The 23,612-nt window shown below is 35.8% G+C and overlaps 1 protein-coding gene across 1 annotated transcript; it reads left to right on the top strand.

Annotated features, from left to right (window-relative positions):
- The first annotated feature begins 6,630 nt into the window (after positions 1–6,630).
- On the top strand, positions 6,631–19,089 carry LOC117415404 (proline and serine-rich protein 2-like). Its single transcript, XM_034025687.3, has 4 exons — positions 6,631–6,837; positions 8,106–8,286; positions 11,701–11,959; positions 12,294–19,089. The coding sequence occupies exons 2-4, from the start codon at positions 8,152–8,154 to the stop codon at positions 13,676–13,678; spliced, it is 1,779 nt and encodes a 592-aa protein (XP_033881578.3). The 5' UTR covers positions 6,631–6,837; positions 8,106–8,151; the 3' UTR covers positions 13,679–19,089.
- The last annotated feature ends 4,523 nt before the right edge of the window (positions 19,090–23,612 follow it).

Below are 23,612 nucleotides of genomic sequence, written 5' to 3'. Positions count from 1 at the left end.
ACAATATTCCCTTTTTATAATCAAATCAGTCTACTTTATTTACACATTTATCAATCAACTGGCAATCTTTTGGGGTTTTACAAGATCCCATACGATTTCTATTACTTTAACTTTTTTTTGTCCAACGAGGTGTATGTTCTCCACCGTTTAAGCAGTAGGAATACATGCTTGTTGTATTTTATTTTTGTAGAAATATAATTCTAAGTAACCCCCCAAAAAAGAAATGTTTTGTCGCTTTCCATGCTGAATTCTCTCCAGACTGACATTCTACATGAGATAGAAAGAGGACCTCAGAGTTACCATTATTTCAGGTATAGTTATGCTACCGGTAAGCATATTGCACAGTACTGGCTACTCTGAATGTATTGCACTTCATAAACAGGGCAAAACAAATAATAATCTAGGATACATGTGTTCAGCAGACACATACTGTAACCCTAACAGTGGCCTTGAAATCCGACATACAGTACTAGTGTCCCTCTCAGTGGATGGTTTGTGCTTAGCACTTCTATTGTAAGAGACCCAGTAGAAAGGACACGCCTCCAGCTAAGCCAAAGGTGCACGAGTCTCTTTACAAGGTAGATGACTGGGCACAAAAATCAAGTAAGAATGTGTCTGGCCACGGCTTAGTTGTGCCCCAGACATTATTAACGACGGAAGTTTTTTTTTTTTTTCTTTCTTTCTCTTTTGTTTTTCCAAATGGTCTATCGGATCCTAGTACAAAGATTTTCAATTTTCAAAAAAGTTTTGCATTAGCCAGCAGGCTGATATTAATGACTTGTTCAATGTAACATGGTTATTTTGTGTACCTTATGTTAGCACACATTACAGTTTTCTAACACTTTTGTGTTAACAGCTGATTGCAAACTGCTATTTTCTTTTGCAGCTGAAGGACCTGTTTTTTTCTTCTGGTCATGATTTGAAGGAGCTTACCTCCACATAAGGGAGGGTCTTGTTTTCTTACTACTGTTCAATGTAAATCATTGTTTATTTAAGACGTTAAATGCAGCTAGTGACTACTGTACTGTATTACTGTATTGATAGTTGAACTCTAAACCACCACGCTAGATAAACTACTGTTTTCATTGATAGTTACTACTGGTACTATTCTCATACCCATCAGGGCAGTATTTGTACCTACAACTGTAGGATTTATATTTTTGATGATGGGGAAATTAAACCATTTGTGATTTATTAAAGTAGTTTCTAATTTGTGTTATTGTAATCAGATTAAACTGACACTTGCCATGGTTCTATTAATATTGAATAATCTTAATACACACCACATTACCACCACATACACATCTCATTATAGCTACATTGGAAGGCAGTTGTAAAATTGTTTTTCTCCACTGGGCCATGTAAACCATGATTTGTTAACTGTAGTTATTGATGTGTATTTTACACAGTAATTAACATCGACCTCATTGTTTTCACGGTAGTTATTCCATTCTCAAATACTCTGGGCCTGTTCATCTGTATAGTCTATTTTATTATTGCCACTCTTACTAATGATTGTCTTTATGGTCATCGCTGTGTCTGGAGTCCATCATCGTTGCCTCAATAACGTGGGTCAAATTTATAGTTTAAACAAATCTGGAATGACAGTCTGTTATCTCCTCCTAATTCTTGTTATAATTTCTGCACATAGGTCATGACCTTGATACAAGATATACCTGTGCCAGTTATTGCCAAGGTAAATGGCATGGCCACGGCTGCCGGGTGCCAACTTGTTGCCAGCTGTGATATTGCAGTGGCTTCTGAAAAATCCATGTTCGCCACCCCAGGAGTAAAAGTTGGACTGTTCTGTTCAACACCTGCTGTTGCAATTGGCAGAGCAGTGCCAAGAAAGGCAAGTTTGAAAAACACCTAGCGACACCTACAGCATTAATTTGTTTTTAAAATTCAGGAATTAATTGCTGCAGCTGTTTTATTTGGATGTCCATCAAAATGTAACTAAGTAATGCAGAAATGTTGGAGTAGTGTTCGTTTCCTTTAATTTTTTTTTTTAAGGCTTTAGCAGTAGTCTCATAATGTTAAATTGTTTAGCATACGTATGGTACCACGTTTACAAAATCAACTCAAATGATCAGTCTTTATTGATTTCATTATTTCATATCTAATACTAGGTAGTTTTGGAAATGCTCTTTACTGGTGCACCAATATCTGCCCAAGATGCCTTACTCCATGGCCTGGTTAGCAAGGTGGTACCAGAGGAGAAGCTAGAAGAAGAGACCTTGAGGATTGCTCAAAAGATATGACACAAGCAGGCCTGTAGTATCTCTTGGCAAAGCTATGTTTTACGGACAGATGGCCCAGGGATGCAACACAGCTTGGACAACTTGGCATTGAAAGACGGACAAGAGGGGATTAAGTCCTTTATTGAGAAGCGCCAACCTGTGTGGACTCACACAACTGACAAAGCACACAAATAATACAGAAAGCACACTGCTTCATTTTGTGTTTTTAAATAATATCATTATAAGCACTTAATTATAATTTTCAGGATTTCCTGAAGTAATTTAAAGCACATGCTGGTTTAATGCAAACAAATTTGTGTTTTTTTTTTTTTGTTTTTTTTTTACTAATCATTTGTGTGTAGTGTATTTGTTTTGAGAGTTATAGACTTGACTTGTTTCACAATACTTCAACTAAATGGAAGGCAAGAAAACCTGCTACACATGTTTCAGAAGGTTTCATGCTGAATTTGATCTGTAAACTATGTGTATCATTTGTATGTATGTACCAAAGTTCTTTGTTCTACCAAAAATGCATTTTATGGTTTTGAGTTTGTTTAAAAAAAAAAAAAAAAGAGAGAGAGAGAGAGAGAGAAAACTGAGAGAATGTTGCATCAGAATCTTACATTTTCTCACTCCTACTTTTAGCTGCTCGGGTGCCTTCCCTGGGAAGATTAAAAGTGAGATAAACACCATATTAAATCAATTACCATGGCCAAACTTTTCACTGGCCCCTTTTTAATTTTTAAAATATTTAGATTCCTTAGCCCTTAACCACATCCACAGGCAACCCATTCTAAGGTATCGTAAGTATCCATTCTGGAAAGAAAAAACTATAGCCAGTCCCTTTTCTCACCACAAGGTGGTGGTGCTGCTGCGCTAGTAATTGAAGCCTAATGCCAATGTAATACATTATTTGGTTGCAGTACAGTATGTTCTGAATACATACACAAATGCATATTATACTGTCATACTTCTAAGGTAGAATTTGCAATAATTACAACAGGTAAGTTGCACTTGATCCATGTCCACAAGCTTTCCTGCTGTCAATATGTACTGCGTTTTATTTAAATCCTAATCTTAAAACCTTTTATGGTGATAGTTTGTATTGTGCAGTCCATTGCACTGGATGGAAATGTTGTGGTTCGAGTTGTGTATGCATCAGCAAGTATAGGAAAGCAGAAGGATCTCGTTGGTGTTCCTGGCAAGCTTCAGATGTGTTACATTGGCCCAAATCACAGTAACTCAACACTGGGCAATCACCTTGGTTTCCAATGCGCTGGGAGCTACTCCTTATGGGGTGTTATATTCATTCTCTGTAGTAAGACATGCATTTGCCTAATATTGTGATAAAGTTCCTAAAGTTGCAGTGTCCTACAAATAAGTGAAATGGAGCTTGAAAATAAAAGCAGGGCACATTTTGAGGCCCCTAACTAGAGGAGCTTGTAATATGCATGTCGTAGAACAGTATGCCTCAGATTCAGATTTACTTTTCAGACTAGAGAAGCATAGGCTTAGAATAAATTAATTTGGTCACCAGTCCATTGGGGGGAAAAAAAATAAAAAATTGTACTATTTGAAAAGGGCTTCCAATATTAAATATTTATATGTGAATACCAAGGGTTTTGGTAGTGAAATGGGTTTTGCATTTCTGTGCTAAAATGTGAGGCATGAATATCAGACATATTTCTGAATGAGTTATCCGCTATAAGACCTATACATCTGTGGCATAGTAAAGCAAATGAAGATGTAATAATTGTCTTCAGTCAGATTAGTTTAAAAAAAAAAAACCTTCTATCAATATTGGTTCAGAAGTGTAGCTGATAAGGACAGTTGTAAAGATGTTTGCTCTTGGTTGACTTGTCTCCTGCCTTGTCATGGATGCATTCAACTGCTTTATGCAATACATTGTATTTATTATCCCTCCCACACTTTTACATATATGTGGAAAAGCTATTTTTCAAATGTCATAATTACCATTATTTAGCATAAGCTATTGCAAATATCAGACTCTGGGTGTGTCTGTCCATGTATGCATTACCAATAATTATCTACTATTCTATACATTCTGTAAATTACATGATCACCTTTTTCATCAAATGTGTGCAAATCTACAGTAGGAGTTCCAGAAAAACTAAACCCCAAACATGGCTTACCAAAAATCAATAAATCTGACTCTATATATTAGTCTGCCCCAAATGTTATTCATGAAACTGTAACCTAAAATTAGTTCTGGACATTTAGTTGTAGACATAATTGTGGATGTGTGGTATTTAATTCTGTATCTGTGTAATACAGTTCTGTCTGCCCACAATTGCTGAATGCTCAGTTCATTTTCAATGGAATTTCCTTTGCAATTCCCCAGTAAATACCACAAACTTCTGGTTCTTAAAAAAAAAAAAAATACAGGCAAGTGAAATTGGTTACTATAGTTTCATCTCGCATAACACAGTGGTAAAGACAGCTGCACAAAAACGGAAAAGGATTAAATGTAAGACATGTAGAATACCTTTGCCTTCTGCCAGAATACAGAACAAACTTTGTAGTAGTTTTGGTGTATTTAAGAAGGTAGCTACATTTTGTGCTGTAATAGGCAATAGAAAGGGTAAATTAGATGTTATTTAAGATCATGTTCAAAATATTAGCTGTGGGTACCATATTTGTGAAATGTTATAAGTACCAGTATTACAAAAACAGCAGATGATATTTATAACGTCCTGCTGTTGCAGGTAGTAGCAGCAGCCTGACTGTGTAGTTCAGACTTGCAGGGTAGCAGAAAAGTCCTCTGTACATTTAGGTAAAAAAACATTTCAAAAGTTTTTAAATCTTTTTGGGGCATCAACTCCTTATCTCGGATGATGCACCAGTTGTGCTTTTCTATCTGTTAATTAATTTTATTGTGGTAAACTCCTGAAGTAATATTCTGGACATTTGTATTGCATCTACTGTACATGTGGGTGTCACAGCAATATAAAATAGAAAAGGTGCATACTAATTCTTTCTCGACTGTCTGTACACACATTTGTGTCCACATGGCTGATTATAGAGAGGGTTTCATCAGCCCTATTAAAACAAAATATGATATGTGAAGGCATCATGGGGTACTTTTATTATGCTTTGAATTCTTGATAAACACAGGTTACCATGGGTTACACGAGGATTCGCTCAACAGCTTATGCTAAGTTAAGCCCATACCAAATGTCATAACAATTGGATGACCATCCGAGTTGTGTGTGTGTGTGTTTTTTTTTCCGTAACAATTTTTGACCTAATGCATTTATTTACCTCGATATCAATGAAAAACTCTGGGGCCACCGTCATGCACAGGATGATATTTGAAGCAAAATGTCCACAACGATCCAAAAGAGATGAGAACCAGTTGTCGCTGAGGTTGTCCTGCTTCAGCTCCGCTCCATCACATCACCCAAAAAACTCAAAACGACTTTTAAATCATTAAGAGAAGTACTTAAAGATATTTAAATAACTCCCTGCAGAATGGAAAGATTTGTGTTAATTAAAAGTAATAGTTAAGAAGTAATCACATTTTACATTATTGTTTGGACTGTGGTCTACTTTTAAAAGGACATGACCCGCATGTTACTTGTATCGGTACTTTTAGAAACAGTATCTTTATTTGAACACCAGCATGTAAGATATAACTAGGTAGCACTTGCTTCCCCTTTGGAGCTCTACACTACAACTAACAAAGGTAACCTAAGGTATGCATTCATATCAATATGATCACGTTCTTTCCACTTTGACCAAGTACATGCCTGCCTTCCGAGTGGGTAATTTCCAGTATTGTATGTTCGATTGCTGGTGGTATGAATAAATCAAATGTTGATGCTAAATCATGAATCCAAGTAACAGCATATCTAGTAGGCTCAGGACCCATTTTGATGTCCTTGGAATTTGATAGCCTACAATGTGGGCCCTACATTGATTCATATGTGGAGACTGCCCATGTTATAAAAGACCAAATGAAAGCATATTAGTTTCTTCATGCATACAAAGCTACATAGATAAATACCTCAGGTCATATTAACCAGAGGCATTATTTTTGTATGCAAGAAATATTATAGGGGAAAAAATAACATTTAAGTTCAATGGAAATCAGTGTTGGGTCAAATAGACCTGGTTAAAATGACAATGTAAAATTTGGGAGACTCAATAAGAAGTTTTAATGTAAGGTTACATTATATGTTAGAATATATTAGCAAACAGTATTAACCTTATTTACAAACACATAGCACTTACTTCTGTAAATCGGGACCCTTCAATGTAACTGTTATTTGGGGCACCTGTCTCTTTAAGGTAAACATGCAAGCTAGTTTGACGTTGCTGGAGAGGGTGGAGAGTGGGTTAGTCTTTCTGCGCCTGAGCGTTTGTTTTAGCAATAAGACTAGTTGAGTTGAGTTGAGTTGTTGAAACAGACTGCCATTGAGAAGGTAGAGCTAACAAGCAGCACATCTTTAGAAAATAAGGAGAGCGACAGTATTTTAAAGTGCCAATATTTTTGTAAATGCAGCGGCTTTGATAAAAGGCACTGTTTTTTGTGTATAGAGGAATTCGTGTAACCCAAATAATATACTTTTCCAAGGTAAGTTGCTTTTAAAAATGTATTCTGTTTTTGATTTGGGTTTAACTAACGATGTCTGCTTTATAGATAAACATTTATTTATACAATAATGTATTTTGTTTTATACAAAGACCCGAAACATAACTATGTAGAATTCCACATTAAACCTTAGTTTAACTATAGTTCCTCAACTGCAGTTTTAAATATCCATTCGTCTTTACAGACTATAAAACTACATTTCCTTTGAAATGTATCTATAGTATTTTTTGGGGATGTTTTTAAAGTAGTGGTGTTGTGTGTGTGTGTTTTTTTTTTTTTTTTTTTTTTATAAGTAATTAAATTATTATACAACTGCTTGCTACTGGTGAAATAAAAACAAGTTTTAATATAAGTGGAGGACAGCAGGTTTTTTATTTTATTTTATTTTATTTTATGGGGGGGGGGGGGGCATCTGTGCATTTAAACTAATTTTATTGCGAAATCATGTGGTTCCCTGAAAGTGTTTATTTTTTGATCTAGAAAAATATAGCCTTCAATTTTTATACAGAACGCATTGTTAAAGATGACATCTGTATAGTTAATTACCAAAGACGTTTGAAAATTGGGCAACACTATAACACAATCTGTGTGTGTTTTATAAAAAAAATGTAGCTTGATCTATTTAAAGTCCTTTTATTAGAAGAAAATGGTATCCCTGATTCACAACAAACCTATTACTGTTTACTTGTCTACTGTGTCTCAGCAGGCGCGGACGCTGCCCGACAACACAAATTTAGATACTGTACCTGTGCCACCTCTATTACTTAGTTGCGCGATTTCAAAACGCAGAAATATGTATACATATTTTAAATGGTGCATGTACTGTACAACGGTGGACAATTTAATAATATAAATTGAATGTGTTTTGATTATCCTCAGTCAAAGACCCATACAAATGCAGTCATGATGTTTAGTACTATTAATGATATATAACTGCACTAAACTCCACGTGAGGAAGTGTCAGTATTGTTTCCATGGTTTCTGCTGTTTGTGACCCTGTGATTGTTATTTGAGAGCACTAGGTAACTACAATTCCTGTAATTATCACCTTTCATAAGAATTTGTTATTAGGACTGTGTCTAAGTTACTGTCTCTTGTTGCTGCTTTAGCATAAAATGTCCATCTTAGTCGGCAGCCCCAAACAAACTGTTTGATCAAGACTATGAACGTACTGTACTTGTTTGAGCCGTGTCCGTTTTTAAATTGCAGAATAAGTATATGAATACAATTCTCTAACATTTCATTTTCAGAAGCTTGGTATGGCACAGTGTTCTTGAAGAAACCATTTGGAGTACAATGCCAAGACAGTATATTGACTCCAATTCAGAAACAATGGAATATCAGATTGCCCCAAAATCTCGGCTGCATTTTGGTATGAATGGAAGCCATGACGGTGTCAGAACAAAATCTCTTTCACGGAGCTCCACCCTTGTAAGTGTTCAGCCTTATTCATGAGGAGCTATCATTTAAATGGCAAGGAAACCCTTTGAATGTAGTATTATACAGTTAAGCTGTGTTTTAGGCCAAATCTGACTATTTATATTACCCTCAATGGTGAATGGCATTTTCTAATGCAATACAGTTGGAATGCTTTCTTTCAGTAGTTTTATGACTCAGTGGGGACTTCAAGGTATGGCATACACTCTAATATCACCACACCCGGGTGGTTAAAGCCACTCTGCTTTGCCTCATGGCTTCTAACACACCTGGGGCACGTAGACATTGCCATGCCGTATTGCTTACATATGCCATGACATTACATTATCAATACAGTAACCCGTGTATCCCAGGGGGTGTGCATTTTTTGAGAAACTTTTTGTCCAAGGGACAATATGCTAGACAAATCTACTTGCCCCCTCTCCGTCGCACAACACACACAAAAAAGTGGAATATAACTTGTAAGATTTTGGTTTTATTTAGTGAACACAATCAATCAATTAGTGATTAACAGGGTTGGATATGAAATCATTGCCAACTATTACTGCTGCTTTGTGGAATTCTGATTTCCCTTTATGTTCTTTCAGTTTTGTAACTACTGAACCCCAGATTTTTAAAGGATGTGTATAACCTGTCAAGTTTCTCTGCATTCCTTTTACTGTTTCTCCACCAAAATGTACATAGTATTTATGGGGGGGGGGGGGGGCAGCAAACATTCTTTTCCTGCACTACTCTGACTGAAAAATTATTATTATTATTATTTATTTCTTAGCAGACGCCCTTATCCAGGGCGACTTACAATTGTTACAACATATCACATTATACATTATTTCACATTATACAGATATCACATTATTTAATTATTTTTACATACAATTACCCATTTATACAGTTGGGTTTTTACTGGAGCAATGTAGGTAAAGTACCTTGCTCAAGGGTACAACAGCAGTGTCCCCCACTGGGGATTGAACCCACAACCCTCTGGTCAAGAGTCCAGAGCCCTAACCACTACTCCACACTGCTGCCCTTTACATAAATACATAAATGAATTAATACATAAATACATTGCCATGAGATTTAGTCTATTTTAAAATGAAATTGTAAAGATAATGTCATATATAAGCATTTCATTTCTATCATTATAAACATATTTGACAATCTTCATGTTTCAATAGTTTCACAAATCGATGGATTGTGCATGGCCAATAAATAACTAATAGCACTTATGTTTAAATCTTGTAACAAAAAATGGTATTTTTTTAATCTAGCATTTAAATAAATAAAAAAATGTAAATATGGAAAATGGCAAACTAGGTTAGCAACACTAAAATCTAAAGAAAAAAATCTTACATTTGTCTTGAAATGCTTCTAAATAGTAAACTTAACTTTATTTTGTTTGTTTTATGTTTTTTAAAAAAAAATAAAACATCCCAGTACACACCAATACCTCAGCGACTGGTGTTGTGTGTTTTTTTTTTGGTTTTTTTTGTAACTACAAGATTGCTGCATTTAAATGTCAGGTTCATGTATTGAGAAAGCAGTATCACTTGTTTGCTTATTTACAAAAAATGTAAATAATCCCTTAAGTTTAAAGATTAGTCTGTGCCTTACCAGAGGCTCGCTTGGTAGCCATTTCTGGGGTTCTTTGGCTAGCTGATCCACTGTGGTTACAATCAGAAGTGATACAGTTTGGACGTAAACACTTTAAGATGTTTGTGTGTAGACTTATGCAATTCAGTTTTCAGAAACTTGCGTGGCTCTGTAGAAATATACTCGGAGTGTTTTTCTAGCAACAGAACGAACATAGTTTAGTGTGTTGCAACATAAATAAATCCTGTTCGCTTGCGGGGCATATCAACTTCAACCTCCGTCTCGATCTGACCTGTCACTCAGGAACGAATGGACGCATCCACATGACAGATGGCTACCCTGTCACAAGCATTAATACCCTGTGTCTTTCTAAACAAGGGATTTAGGGGAGCTCCCTAATAAAAGCTTAATCTCAAAACAATAATTATGTGAATGTAGTAATTGTGACAGCTGTGTATAATGGTATTTAAAACAGGATTCATTAATCCGACTAATTGTTAGCTAATTGTTAATTCTCTCTCATCCTTCATTCGGTCCCTTTGGCTATTTAACTGGGTACTGGCTGAAATACATTGTTAATGAGATGAGGAATGTCAGTATTTTTTTTTAATTTGCGCAGCATCTCTTAAAATGAGTTTATCATCTTTTGTTTTTGAAAGGGTTTTACTGAAGGTTGACATTATCTTGTGTAATCAACAGAAAAACACAAACCACACAATGCAGTAAATATTCTTCTTAAACAAAAACAGACTGCTTGATTCCATCCACCTAGCTTACTGCATACTGCTAATGGAGGGACGGGGGACGATACATTCAACAGGAAAAATTAAAACCCAGACAGTTACTGCATGTACAATTCCACTTCTCCCTATCTTTGTTGGTACCTGTATCATTTAACCTTGTTGTAGATCTTTCTTATTCCTAACACCACAAGTCCATACTTGTAACTTGATGCCTTGTATAAAGTTTCAGCTTTATGAATGTAACTTTGTTACAATAAAGATTAATACAGAGACCTGACAGATCATCTGTGGAACACCTGCTTTATATTTAGCTGTAACTTCAGTATTGATAATTAGGCTTAATTAAAAGCCTTTAATGATGGCTGTCTGTTGAAGCATTTAGCCATTTTTACATAAATGTAATCTTAGAGATGGTAAACATTGAAAGGAATGCTCACCAATGATTGTGTGCTTGCCCTGCACACCTGCTGATGGTCATAACTTTCCTTTGATTGCCTCACAAGACATTTTGTTTATCCTATGAGGTGGCACAGTGAGTGAATGCACATTGTTGTGACACAAGGATGCATTTCAGATGTAATTTATATATTTTCTGGTCTTTGCAAACCTGTTCTGTGATCCGTTAATTTTTTTTTTCTTTTAAACTGCTTCTATTTTGGTTACTTTATATTTAGGAGGGGTTCATTTTGGTGTGTACACAAAGCTGGTGCTTGGTGTAATAGCATAGTTGCTATCTGGTTTCTAAGGCACTATTTATTTGCAGATAATTTGACAAAGGCAGAATAAAAATAAATAAATCAAATAAACATGCTGTGTTATATAGAGTGCCTTTACTGGCTTTGTTTTTATGACTTTATGCTCACCATTGAAGTTTTTATTTACTGGCTGTTTATCTGTATAGACCATTGACCACCACAAGCAATGTAATTATTACTCGGTGGATAAGCATCAATAAGTGGATTTTAGACCAGTGACAAAGAGGCTTGTTCACTGTTCAATCTTAGGAGATTAATATGGACTGAGACACCTAAAAAATATATCAACCAAAATTGTTTATGTTGTCGTGTTCCTACAGGAGGATGATGCCCTAAAGTCCCTTACTCGTGAGGAAAAGGAGTGCCTAATGTTCTTTGAGGAAACCATCGATTCTTTGGAAAGTTCTTTGGAAAAACAAGACCTGTCTTCTGGGGACAGTACTCCTGTGAATGACAGGTCTACCCCGACTTTTATAGAGGAAAGAGCTCCAAGCCCAAAAGAAGAAATCATTGATTTGGTTCAAATAAACCCTGAACAAGCAGAATACAGAAATACTATTAACCATTCCCCATTGCCAGGTAAAGATATTTCACAAAAAAAACCTTTAACATAACTGAGCATCTTGAATTGTACAACTGTGATCTAGTTGGATCATTGTGGGTCTTGCAATTTGATGATTGGTTTACTGCTTCATCATGCAGTAGACACAAAGTTGTGATACAGTAGGAACCACATAACAACAGGCTGACGAGAATATGATGATTAGTATTACGTCTGGTTAATTGTGGAGAAGCAGCCCCTTGTTTGTTTGTTCAGCCTGTCAACATTTATATATAAAGTGTATGTCCATGGCCTACTTAAGTATTTGTTGGACTGATTTATTGATTGATTGATTTATTTATTTATTTTCAGTCGGGAAGATCTACACAAAGCAGCAGGATGAATTTAAACTAAAACAGGAGATAACTGAAAACGACCACCCTTTAGACTACTACCCTCCTCCCCCACCTATGGTAACATCTCCAAAGTGGGACAGACCCTTGCCAGCCACCCTGACAGACCAGAGCCAGCACACGTTTGCTTATTTTCACCCTATAGGCTCTATTCCCACTCCTGTTGTAATTGCCCAGAAGATTGCAGAGAGAAAGGCAGGGAATGGGCACACGTCTCAAACCTCAATTCTGGATGAGAGGAGAAGGAGTTTTGAAAGTGACAAAAGTCCTCCCTTATCTGCTGACAACTCGGGCAGACTAGGGACTGTTCCAAAGCCTGGTAGGTTTCCAAGCAACATCATTATCATGGGGAGTGGCAAGGAATATAACCAGACCATCTCAAAAGCCTCTGTCAATGTGCAGGAACGGAAAGTACAGATGTTAGCCAACCTAACCGGGGCTCCCCACTTTTCTCCTGAACCTGAGGAGATGGCAGTGAGAATGACCCCAAACAGGAGCTTATCGTTTAGAGACCCAGCACCTGAACAAACCAGGACTGAAGCTCTGTCCAAACTGGGTCTCGTGAAAGAGAAGACCCTAACTGATCACCACAGGCAGACTGGCAACAGGTCTGTGGTTATGTACCCCAGTCAGGTTCCTTCAAGCAAAACGGAGACATTGTCTAATGGACCTCAAAATGATCAAAACATTGCCAAAAAAGGAGCTTCAACCGATCACCATGGAATGAGTGGTTACAAGTCCATAGTTGTGAACCCCGGTCAAGTTCTTTCAAGCAAAACTCAAACAGTTTCTAATGCACCTCAAAGTGATTACAGCAGTGCCAAAAAAGGAGCTTCAGCTAGTCTATATGCTCAGAGTGATTACAAGTCCAAGATTGTGAAACCAAGTCAAGCCTTTCCTAGCAAAACTGAGGCATTGTCTGATGGACCTCCAAGAGATCAAAACATTGCCAGAAAAGGAGCCTCTGCTGATCACCATGGGGTAACTGGTTACAAGTCCATGGTTGTGCCCCCCAGTTACAGTCCTTCAATCAACACTGAGATTACGTCCAACGCACCTCAAAACAGTGACAGTTGTGCTGAAACAGGAGCTCTGCCTGCTTACTCAAGGGTGAAGTCAGTCACATTTGGACCAAATGCCCGTTCCACAGGAATGTTTTCTCACCACAATGGATCCAAGAGTTTTAGTGGAAACAAAAGCAGGTCCCTAGACATAAAGAGGACTTGCTCTATACCCAAAACATCTGGTTTTAGACCACAAGGAGTTACAGTTCAGTTCTCTGGCCGCGGTTCCACTGATGAATCAAGAAGGGAAGCCCTGAGAAAACTCGGTCTTCTAAAATAAATATTTCTTTATTGGGAAAAGAAATGCACATACTTGTACAGTATGTGAGTTTTGGGTCAACAGGTGCAGTGGTGTGGTCATGAAAAAAATCCGGTATGTACTGAAAAACATATTGAAAACCTGAATGATGAAAATGGAGATCCGTGCAGATTTGGTTATGTAGCTTATGAAGATTATCCAATTAGGTGGCTGAAATACCTAAAAGAAAGGATTCGAGACTAAAGGATCTTTTTGTGCCTTGGTTATTACTATTATTGAGATCACCCAATATGTTCTCAAAAGGTCAACTGCAGAGACTTACTGGTGTTAAATAATAATGTTTATAGATGCAGCTTTCATCATAATTAGAATTTCTGATTTTCGGTTTTAACCGATAAAACCCGATAAAACACCCCCGATCCAAAAAAAAAAAAAAAATGAAATCGGTGGATAGCCAATAAACACCGGAAAGCACTGAAAAAACCTGTGGAAATGGTTAATCAATTCACCTTGACTTTACACTATTCCCATTAAAAAATAAAATCTACTACAAAAATAATAATAAATACATTTTCCAGTGCTGCTGGGCAATATCCCGCCTTCCTGACTTGCACCTATCATTGATTCGTTCTCAAAACATTAAACCTGCCCCAACTACTGAAGGACATCACATTCCTACATTTCTATTGGAGACTCTGCTTGTGAGATTTAAAACAAGATTACAAGAGGGGCGGAAGAGAAAGTGTGATATTAAGCTGTGATGATGTAAAATGAAGCCACTTGAACAAGTGACATAACGACTGTGACAGATCTATCATTGCTGTATACTCCAAAGCATTGTTTAAAGGCATATGTAGGTTATGTTTGTGTACGACACAAAAAAAGTTAGTTGCTTTTATGAAGTTAATCTATGGTTTACTATTACCTAGTAAATGGCATTGTGGTGCAGCACTGCTTTAATACCGTTCCAGAGTAAAGGGAATTTTCTTTTTGCATGATTTCCTCAAAATAAGTTTTGTTTAGCATATAAAAGAGTTAACCCACATAACAATCCATAGGTGCAATGGTGTGCATTTTGTAGTTGATCAATAGAGACTTAACATTTTCAAATCTATGGCAGGAATTCTAATAGCATTACAGAACTTATTTACATAATACTATTTACTGTTTACAGCTGCAATTCTTTTAAATTAAAATCAATTTGATTGGGTTTAATGTACCTATACATGATTCTGTAAATTTTACTGCATCCTGCTTTCTCTCAGGTTTTACCAAAAAGACTTCTCTGAATAAATGTAATTGCATCTGTTACTACACTATTATATATCTGTATTGGTCACCAACATTGTTGGTAACAAAATGCAACACGTATTAATTATGTTGGTTTCACCTAAAAAAATAAATAAATAATAAATCACTGCCTAAATATTACTGTAGGTCTTAATTGAGCACTTTCAGGGATGAAAGTAAGGCTCCTATTGCATATCAGTTTGATCCATTCCTGGTTTTACTAAGTTTAACAAGATACCTGAGCTTGTTACCAATACACTATGGCTCCCCAAGCTTGTATTAAAACCTGAAATGGATGAAACTGCTATGCATGGCTGTCTCTGGTCATCTGCTGTTAAACTGATACTATAGCTGTATATCGTATGTGTTGTTTACCAAATCGTAGACCTATATGTAGCACTGAAAACAGAAGCAAGTTTAATATATCTATTTTTTTAAAATATCGATTAGTTTATTTTGGGTCTTCTACAACAACAAAAAAAATCTGATATAAATATATACTTTCCATAATAACCTACACATCATATCTGTATGTATTTTAATGGGGATTCGTGCTAAATGTATATGTCCTCTTCCCTGTGTATTGCTTTAGTTGTGTTTTCTTCAAAAATAAACATTTATTAATGGAATATAAAGGGAATGGTGTATATATACATATTTACATATATGTGGTAGTATATTCTTGTATTCACTTTTAGTAGGTAACCATTTACAGGCCTGTATTCTATATTGTAAAATATATAACATTGTTTATAAAGTGAAATTGATAATAACAAAGTTAAATACATTTTGTATTCTTAATATCAATGTTTTTGTATAATTCTTTTATTAAAAAAAAAATATGTGTTTGGCCTAATGGTACCAAGGACCTGTGATCTTAGGTTTGAATACACAGTGTTACAATTTTTTATTTTTTATTTTTTGGTTCCTGGGTAGTAAGTGTTATTTCCTAATTGCTTATGCCTCAAAAGTATAGAAAATGGCTATTATTCCCCACAAACTTTGCTTTTTGTGACCAGGACAGTGATATTTAGAAATTTACCTATTTTCCAGAACATTCCAGATAGATTCAGTGCTGAGTAAACTTGGAGTAACTTCTAGAACTTTCCAGTAATATAAATAGTAGTATAAATACAGGGGCCTTAAGCCCACCAGTTCAGTTTAGTTCCAGCTGCCTAAGTGGATACATATCTGCATTTTTCTGAGATCGCATCAAGAGGCTGCAAGCATCCGGCAGACGCATTTTGCTATGTCTGCGGCCAATTTATCAAGACAAGAGCGAAAAAGTACTTCGTGGGAACATCTGCTAAGATGTGTGAGGCCTACAAGGCATATTTCGGCATGCCTGTCGGGGATCAAGACAAACCCTGGGCACCTCATTTCACCTGCGAGCAAAAAAACTCTGGAAGGGAAGATGGACAATTGTTGCTCGGAATTTTATGTTATAAAATTTGTTAATTTTTAAAATTGTAAAAGTTTTTAATTTTAAAATGTTTTACAATTTTCAATGTTATTGAAAAAATATATCATATATGAAAAATGTTGTGAGAATCTCTTACACATTAGTCATGGGTGAAATAAATGTATTTTTGTAGGATGGTACAGAGGGGAAAAGAGAGCCATGAAGTTCACTATCCCAAGAATTTGGCGGGAACCCACTGATCACTCAAGCAACTGCTATTTCTGCATGGTGGACCCTTCCAAACGTCGGACTGGCAAGAATGCACCTGCTATCACGTATCCGGACCTTCCTTCATCCATCGCCCTGGTGCCACACTGCCATAAGCTCCCCGTACCCACTCCTCCGGAGAGAGATTAGCCGTCTTTAGAAGAGAGCAGCAAGTCGGAGAGCGAGGAAGACGTTGTAGATCCAGATGACAATTTCAGAGGTGGAGCTGAGGAGAGAAACCCATACTACCCCAACCAAAAAGACTACTCACTTCTAAATCTTTTGTAGTCATTTTTGTATTACTTTAGTATAAATACATGTTAATTTGGATTCATATGTTGTTTTTTTCTGACTATGTGAACGAAAAGACACAAATTCGCCCGTTTTCTCATTGGAAATAGGTAAATTTCAAAATATCACTGTCCTGGTCACAAAAGCAAAGTTTGTGGGGAATAATAGCCATTTTCTATACTTTTGAGGCATAAGCAATTAGGAAATAACACTTACTACCCAGGAACAAAAATTGTGTTACATAGTGATATCAGCACTGTGTGTCTCGGTTCCATACTCATGTAAGTCTGCTGGAAGAGAGATGGTTATGAATATGTATTTTACTTTGAAATTAAAAGTATGCTGTGTCTACTGAAATGTAAAGGTAGCAAAGGACAAGGCATTGTCATTATGATAAATGTTTCCCCACATAGGAAGCTCAAGGAGCAGGTTTGCAACTATTGTGTGGAAGAAGAATTCAATAATGATTTCAAGCTGGATCATTTACTGCAAGTTCAGTGGCACCTAACCTATAGCCTTCCTTTATCTTATGGTGTGAATTGGAGAATGACGATTCAGAATCTTGCATTTCAAAACCTGGGATTTAGTACAGTAAACCATTGCCTAATTTAATAAACATGTCATACCAGTATTAGATGTTAAACTCCAAATCCAGATAAAATCAATATGCTTGTTGGACTATTGCATTCTGTACATTTGTCTATGTGTGAGGAGCTTTTGATAAGCCTAAAGGCTGTGCCCTAGGACCAAAAAGCCTCCCTTTAGAATAGAGATTACTGTGATACATCTGCTAAGAAATAAATAATAATAATAAATAAATAATAATACAGAATACCATGGTAGGAGCATAGCAATGTGTAGTAAATCATTGTGAAGTAAGGAAAAGCAAAGATCTGAAGTGGTAAACTTCAGGTATAAGCACAGTATTCTGTGAACAGTGCTGTATTCAGTGTTGATCTCTCGTGAGATAGTTATTTAACCAGCTAGGAAGAATGAGGGGAAAATGTGCTACAATTACCGTTGGAATATTTTGGAAGATTTATTATTATTATTATTATTATTATTATTATTATTATTATTATTACTATTTCTTTTTTCGTAGACCATTTGAGGCATGTTGTAAATGGGTTTCCTTGAACTCCCAACTAGACTCCTTTGATGAGCTGCTGTTTGTGTGCTCTTCACTTCAGACAGGTTGGCTAGACATTCCTTGGCAGCCTAAAATAAACAAGGCTATAAAAATGGAAAATTGGAAAAACATATTTGGCTTGCTTCAGTGAAGCATTGAGATGGTTTGATGTTTAGCAAGTAAGTGACAATTTTATTATAGGAAACAAAACATCAAAAGGGAAGTTTTTATTTAACATTTTTTCTAGTTTAGACAATATGCTGGTATCTGTAACAAGTATGTGATTCCTGTCCGTACCTACTGCATGCATATTTGTAGCTATGACTGCATAAAAGTGCCATTCATTGCAAAAGGCAATCCCACAACTGCATGTTGATGTAACCACCTCTCTCCATAGCATACTATAGTATAAAAATGGTTTAGTCTGTAAAATGCCTTCTGACTTTATAATATAAATAATATATATAAAAAAATATAATTATGCATGTTTTTTTAGCAACAAAGTCTCAAACAAGGCTACAAAGCATTCCAGCTGTTCTTACTGTCTGCCTTACAAGCTATAATAAAAAAAAATGATATGTGTGTCGCATACAGTACATTTTAGACAAAGACACATACTCGGGCAATGTGTCATAATTGTATAATTGGGTCTAAAAATAAAAACAGTAATTGTCTCAAGTGTTTGTAACATAGAAGTAGGGTTTACTTTAGGCCGATATAATGTTCTAAATGGTATTAAACCAGATCTAATTTTAGTACCAAGATAGTGGTGAAGTCTGTAGAACCTTAACATTCACCCTAGGTGTTTAACTACACTGTGTAAAAATGGATTTCAGTTTACTAGTTTCACTGACCCAGAATAACAGGTTTTTTTTTATCCTCCATGGCCAGCAGAAAACCTGCCTGACCAGCTTAAAAAACAGCTCTTGGAATGTCTAGCAAAACATGCAGTAAGTCTGCAGTATGACCCAGAGTAAGGGATACATATATGTGAAATATTGTACTGTACTATTTAAACAAATAAATAAATAAATAATTCTGTTGGAAAAATGATCTAAAGTGATATTGTTTTTGTGCTGTATGACATGGGGATTGCATGTATGTAGGTTCAATTTTAAGAATATCCTGACTAAATGGTAAACATTTATGGTACTGGCTTTGTTTTATGATACAATTATTCTACAAAACAGTGTATAGGAATGATTTCATATTTTTCACTCCAAACATCCCATTTACTGCACTTCATTAAATAAAAGCTTACAGCTGTCCGCAATTTCAGGACAGACACTCCCAAAATACTCAAACGCTCAAACCCATTTATTTTGAATTGAATTGGGAGGTATAGTAGTAATCAAAAGAAACATTTTCAAAGGCTTTCCTGTAATGATATATAATGGTCCTTGTCAAAACAATATCTAACTGTGTAGCTGATAGTAATAACTGCTATTACTTTATAAATAATGATAAAAGGTGATGTTTGAATAAAGAGGAGCTGCCATGTTACACTTGCAGTCTATAAAATGGACTCCTGTTAGCCCCTCAGCAAAGGTTCTTCTCCAGCTGTGATGGGTCTAGGTTACAACATTCTTAATCAGAATTTGAGGATACAAAGAACATGCATGGACATTTGTAACACACTTCTATGTATGGTATTCTACCTTTCCAGGATACTGATGGCTGTAATTTTGTTTTTACAGCCTTGAAGTAGTAGCTATATGTTACCAACATAGTTTTTTGTTATGTGTTACTGTTAGAGCTCATGCTTAAACTGAACTGCCCTCTATGTGCCCTGTTGAAACCTACCTGTGGTCCAGTGTTCATTTACACTAGAGGACACTGAAATATATGTGTGTGTGTGTGTGTGTGTGTTTTTCAGAAACTACAACAAAAACATAAGGTTTGTGAAATCGAACTGAGGCAATCTTTCTCTTGTTGGAGACAGCAGGTTGCACTTAAAGCAGATTCTCTGTGTTTGTTTAATCCAAAATCAGTAATATGGCAAATAAAAATCTGCTGATGTTAGAACACAACCTTTTTTGAACCCCCAGGTTTTAAATAAAGTTGTGTAACAGATACTGTATTATTCTCAGTCTGGCCAGCCATCTGCTTGGCACAGTTTTAACGACACATGCCATAAAGTGTTCTTAGTTTCCAGGAACATAACATTTTTGTCCAACAATGTGTTAAAATGTCCCCATTGAATATAATTTGTGAATACAGTGGCACTATTGCCACAGAAAGAACTATTGTTGGCATTCTATATTACTAACATTCTAAACTACATTAGTTACTAAAATCCTATACTGTTGTAGGTGCTGATATTTCTATTGCAGTATTCATTATTATCTTCTATAATAATCATGTTGCTTGATAGTTCATACTGTAAATCTGTATTGTGGTACTGTACTGATAGTGACTGTATTGACTACAGTGTAACAATCTCAGTATTGTGGCCATGTCACACAGTACAATCTGTCTTTTCTATCTATCCAAATAGACACAGACGACTTTAGATGCTTGTTTTAGATTATTAACTTTATCGCAGGCTGTCAAGTACAACAAAATAATTTTAAATTAAGGTGTTTGTCAGGAATTTACCTTCCATTTGACTACTTTGACTAATGTTGCTTTATGAGTAAAAAGGGATAAACACTAACTTGGGTAGCTTACAGTACATGTAAAACCTTAATAAACTAAAAGCATTTATAAATAAGACACAAAGATGATATGTATGTCCTGTAGTTGGAGAGGAGAGAGACTATCATAACATTTCTGTCTGTAAACTGTTTGCATTCCAGCATTAAATTAGAGCATGACATTTCTACAGGGAGTTTTAAGAATCTGAAGTCAGCAGGAAACTTTCACTCCAACAGGTTGTGCCAGTACAGCAGATAAGAGGGGCTTGTGTCAACATTACTCATGTGAAACAGCATAGCAAAGACACTGAATAAATAGATCAATGTGTGGCCGTTATTTAAAACCATGTTAATTAAAACCTTCTACTGTTAAAACTAGTGGTAATGACAAGGCTGGTTGTAGTTAACTAAATAAATGGAACCATTCAGAACAGTCGGTTAGAAGGAACAAGGAAATTATAAAATAAGACTACAGGTCACCAAAAAAGAATCAAGATAAAAAGCTGCACAGAACCACACCTTGTCTAAAAAGAATCAAGATAAAAAAAGCTGTACAAGTCTTTAGAACATTTTAAATATTGGGTAAAGGTTACAAAAAAAATGAATTTGTCAAAATCCACAAGCATTCTGTTCACTGTCTATATTCAGTATTGCAGTGCTGTTGTTTTTTTTGTTTTGTTTAACCTCTTGCGGCCATAAACGTGTTTTGGACAGATGTACTAAGCCTTTCCTCCACAAAAACATTCAATTTACTCCAGAACTGATTAAGTTGCTATGAAAGTAAGTGAAAAGAATATAATTGTAAAACCTCAGCCTTTGCATTCTCTGGAACTTGTACACAGTAGATGTTCCATGACATCAACAGATCGGAGAGGACTGGAGTCTCAGGTTTCTTGGATCTGGTAGCATTCTAGTGTGTGAATTCCTTAACTGAACAGGCATAGGCAGCATTCCGGTTAGACTTCTCAGTTACATTCCAATACTTATTGAATTGGTTTAAGAAGAAAATTATGTGCAAGTTTTAAAACTTCTACCACCTTGATTTTAAAATTCTGAATATGTATATATTTACAGTAGCTACAGAACTCTATGCAGAACTCTATACAGTAGCTACTCTCTCTATGCATTTGCTTCTTTTAGGAGCTATAGGAGACGAGTTGCAAAGCCCCTCCTGAGAAAAAGGACATCCACGGCATGTAAGACAAGGTAGTTTGAGTCTGTTTTTACATCATCTCTATTGGAATACAATAGGTATTAATGCAAGTTTAAAATCTGTTACGCACTATTGTTTATGAACACCTGTATTTCCGTGCATTGTACGTATGTGAAGAAGGTATTTTGGTTTACCATCCTAAGGGTGAATTCTTGAAACACAGTGCCTTTATTAGTCTCTTCAGCAGGCGTCACTTCTAGATTGTATGTGTGCAGTGTCTGTAACCCCTCCACATATACATGCAATATCAGGCTTGTACAACATTAGCGATGCAAGTAAAATAACATGGGAACTGGTAATAATTATACAATGAGTTAGGTCAGAATATATGTACTGCACATTATGTACTTCATGTTTCAAAATAAATTGGACAGATAGTAGCACTTATAAAAAATTATAAGTGTGTTTCCACAACATTTTTATAGGCTAAAGTAGATTTTCTATCTTTCAAAGTTAAAGCTAGTAACTCCATATCTCCCGTTTTACTATTGTGACATTTTAGCAGAATTTTATGGTCATTACTTTTTTCTCACAAAATCAAAACATTTCAAAAAATGCAGTCTTGCCTTATTTGTGGTTGTGTTCTCAACAGTTCATAAACTGCTTGGGCACTGAAAGGCACTTTACAACCTAGAAGACATTATTTGTGTCAAATACCAAAACCTACATATTTTCCAAAGTCCAATATGTTTTTGTACTTCTAACACAGTCTTATGGTATTGATCACTTTGGGTTTTTTTTTTTTTTTGGAAGAGTACCAAGCATTGCTAAGCCAATGGACTCAAGACTCAAGAAAATGAACTCCACTTGTTTTTATATAAGATTGACTTAAGTACAAAAAAAAAATCATGCACATGCACACAAACAAAACTAACGGAAAATAAGGCAATTAATATTAATATCTGGAATTCAAAGTAACCGTATGGGGGTAAACTCACCACATTGCAGTAGATTAAAATTGGCTAAAAGTTATAAGGATTTTAGCTTTATATCTTTAATGACCACAAGTTCAGCTGTTGGATGGAAACAGGCAAACAACAAATGAACATTTTGTCTTTATCAAAAATTCTGTTTAAATATTGATTTGGGCCTTTGTGTTAAAAGTGCACATGAAATGTTAACCCTAGAATTTGTATTCGTCTAATGGAGGGCACAGCTAATAATACACAAAAATTATTTTTATTCATCTTTCTGAATCTCCATGTTTAGGGGGTTGGACTAGACACAGACCTTTCCCAATAGCAAGCATATATTCAATATTTGTGGTTTTATGTGGCTAACCTACACTTTTAATGTGCTGCACGTATATTTTTTGTTATGGCAAAAACTACAAGTCTCCATGCCTTGACATGTATTTCATGTTTTAACAATGTAGTCCTGAGCTGTTCAGTCCTATGCGTATATTAATCAGTTTGTTTGTGTTTGATGATCCTTTAGTTCTCTGTTACAATTAAGACAAGTGGCTGATTTCGTTGCCTTAACCATTTCTAAACATGTAGGATTACCATCCAAATCAAGGCCATAAAAATTCTGACTATTCTGTACACAATACATTTGGTATGTATCTGTCTGTCAGCAGTCAACTGAACTGAACCACTTTCACATGGTTTTCAGGGCTGGTTTGTCATCCCTGTGATGCACAGGCTTACTCTCTGTACAAATTCAGACATTGGGCCAGAATCAGCACTTATTGACAGGTATCCTTTAAAACTGCATGCTTGGTAGAA

Source organism: Acipenser ruthenus, chromosome 7 (assembly GCF_902713425.1).
Source record: "Acipenser ruthenus chromosome 7, fAciRut3.2 maternal haplotype, whole genome shotgun sequence".
NCBI classification, from domain to species: Eukaryota; Metazoa; Chordata; class Actinopteri; order Acipenseriformes; family Acipenseridae; genus Acipenser; species Acipenser ruthenus.
Note: the sequence above shows the minus strand (reverse complement) of the source record. Positions and strands in the feature narration are given on the sequence as shown.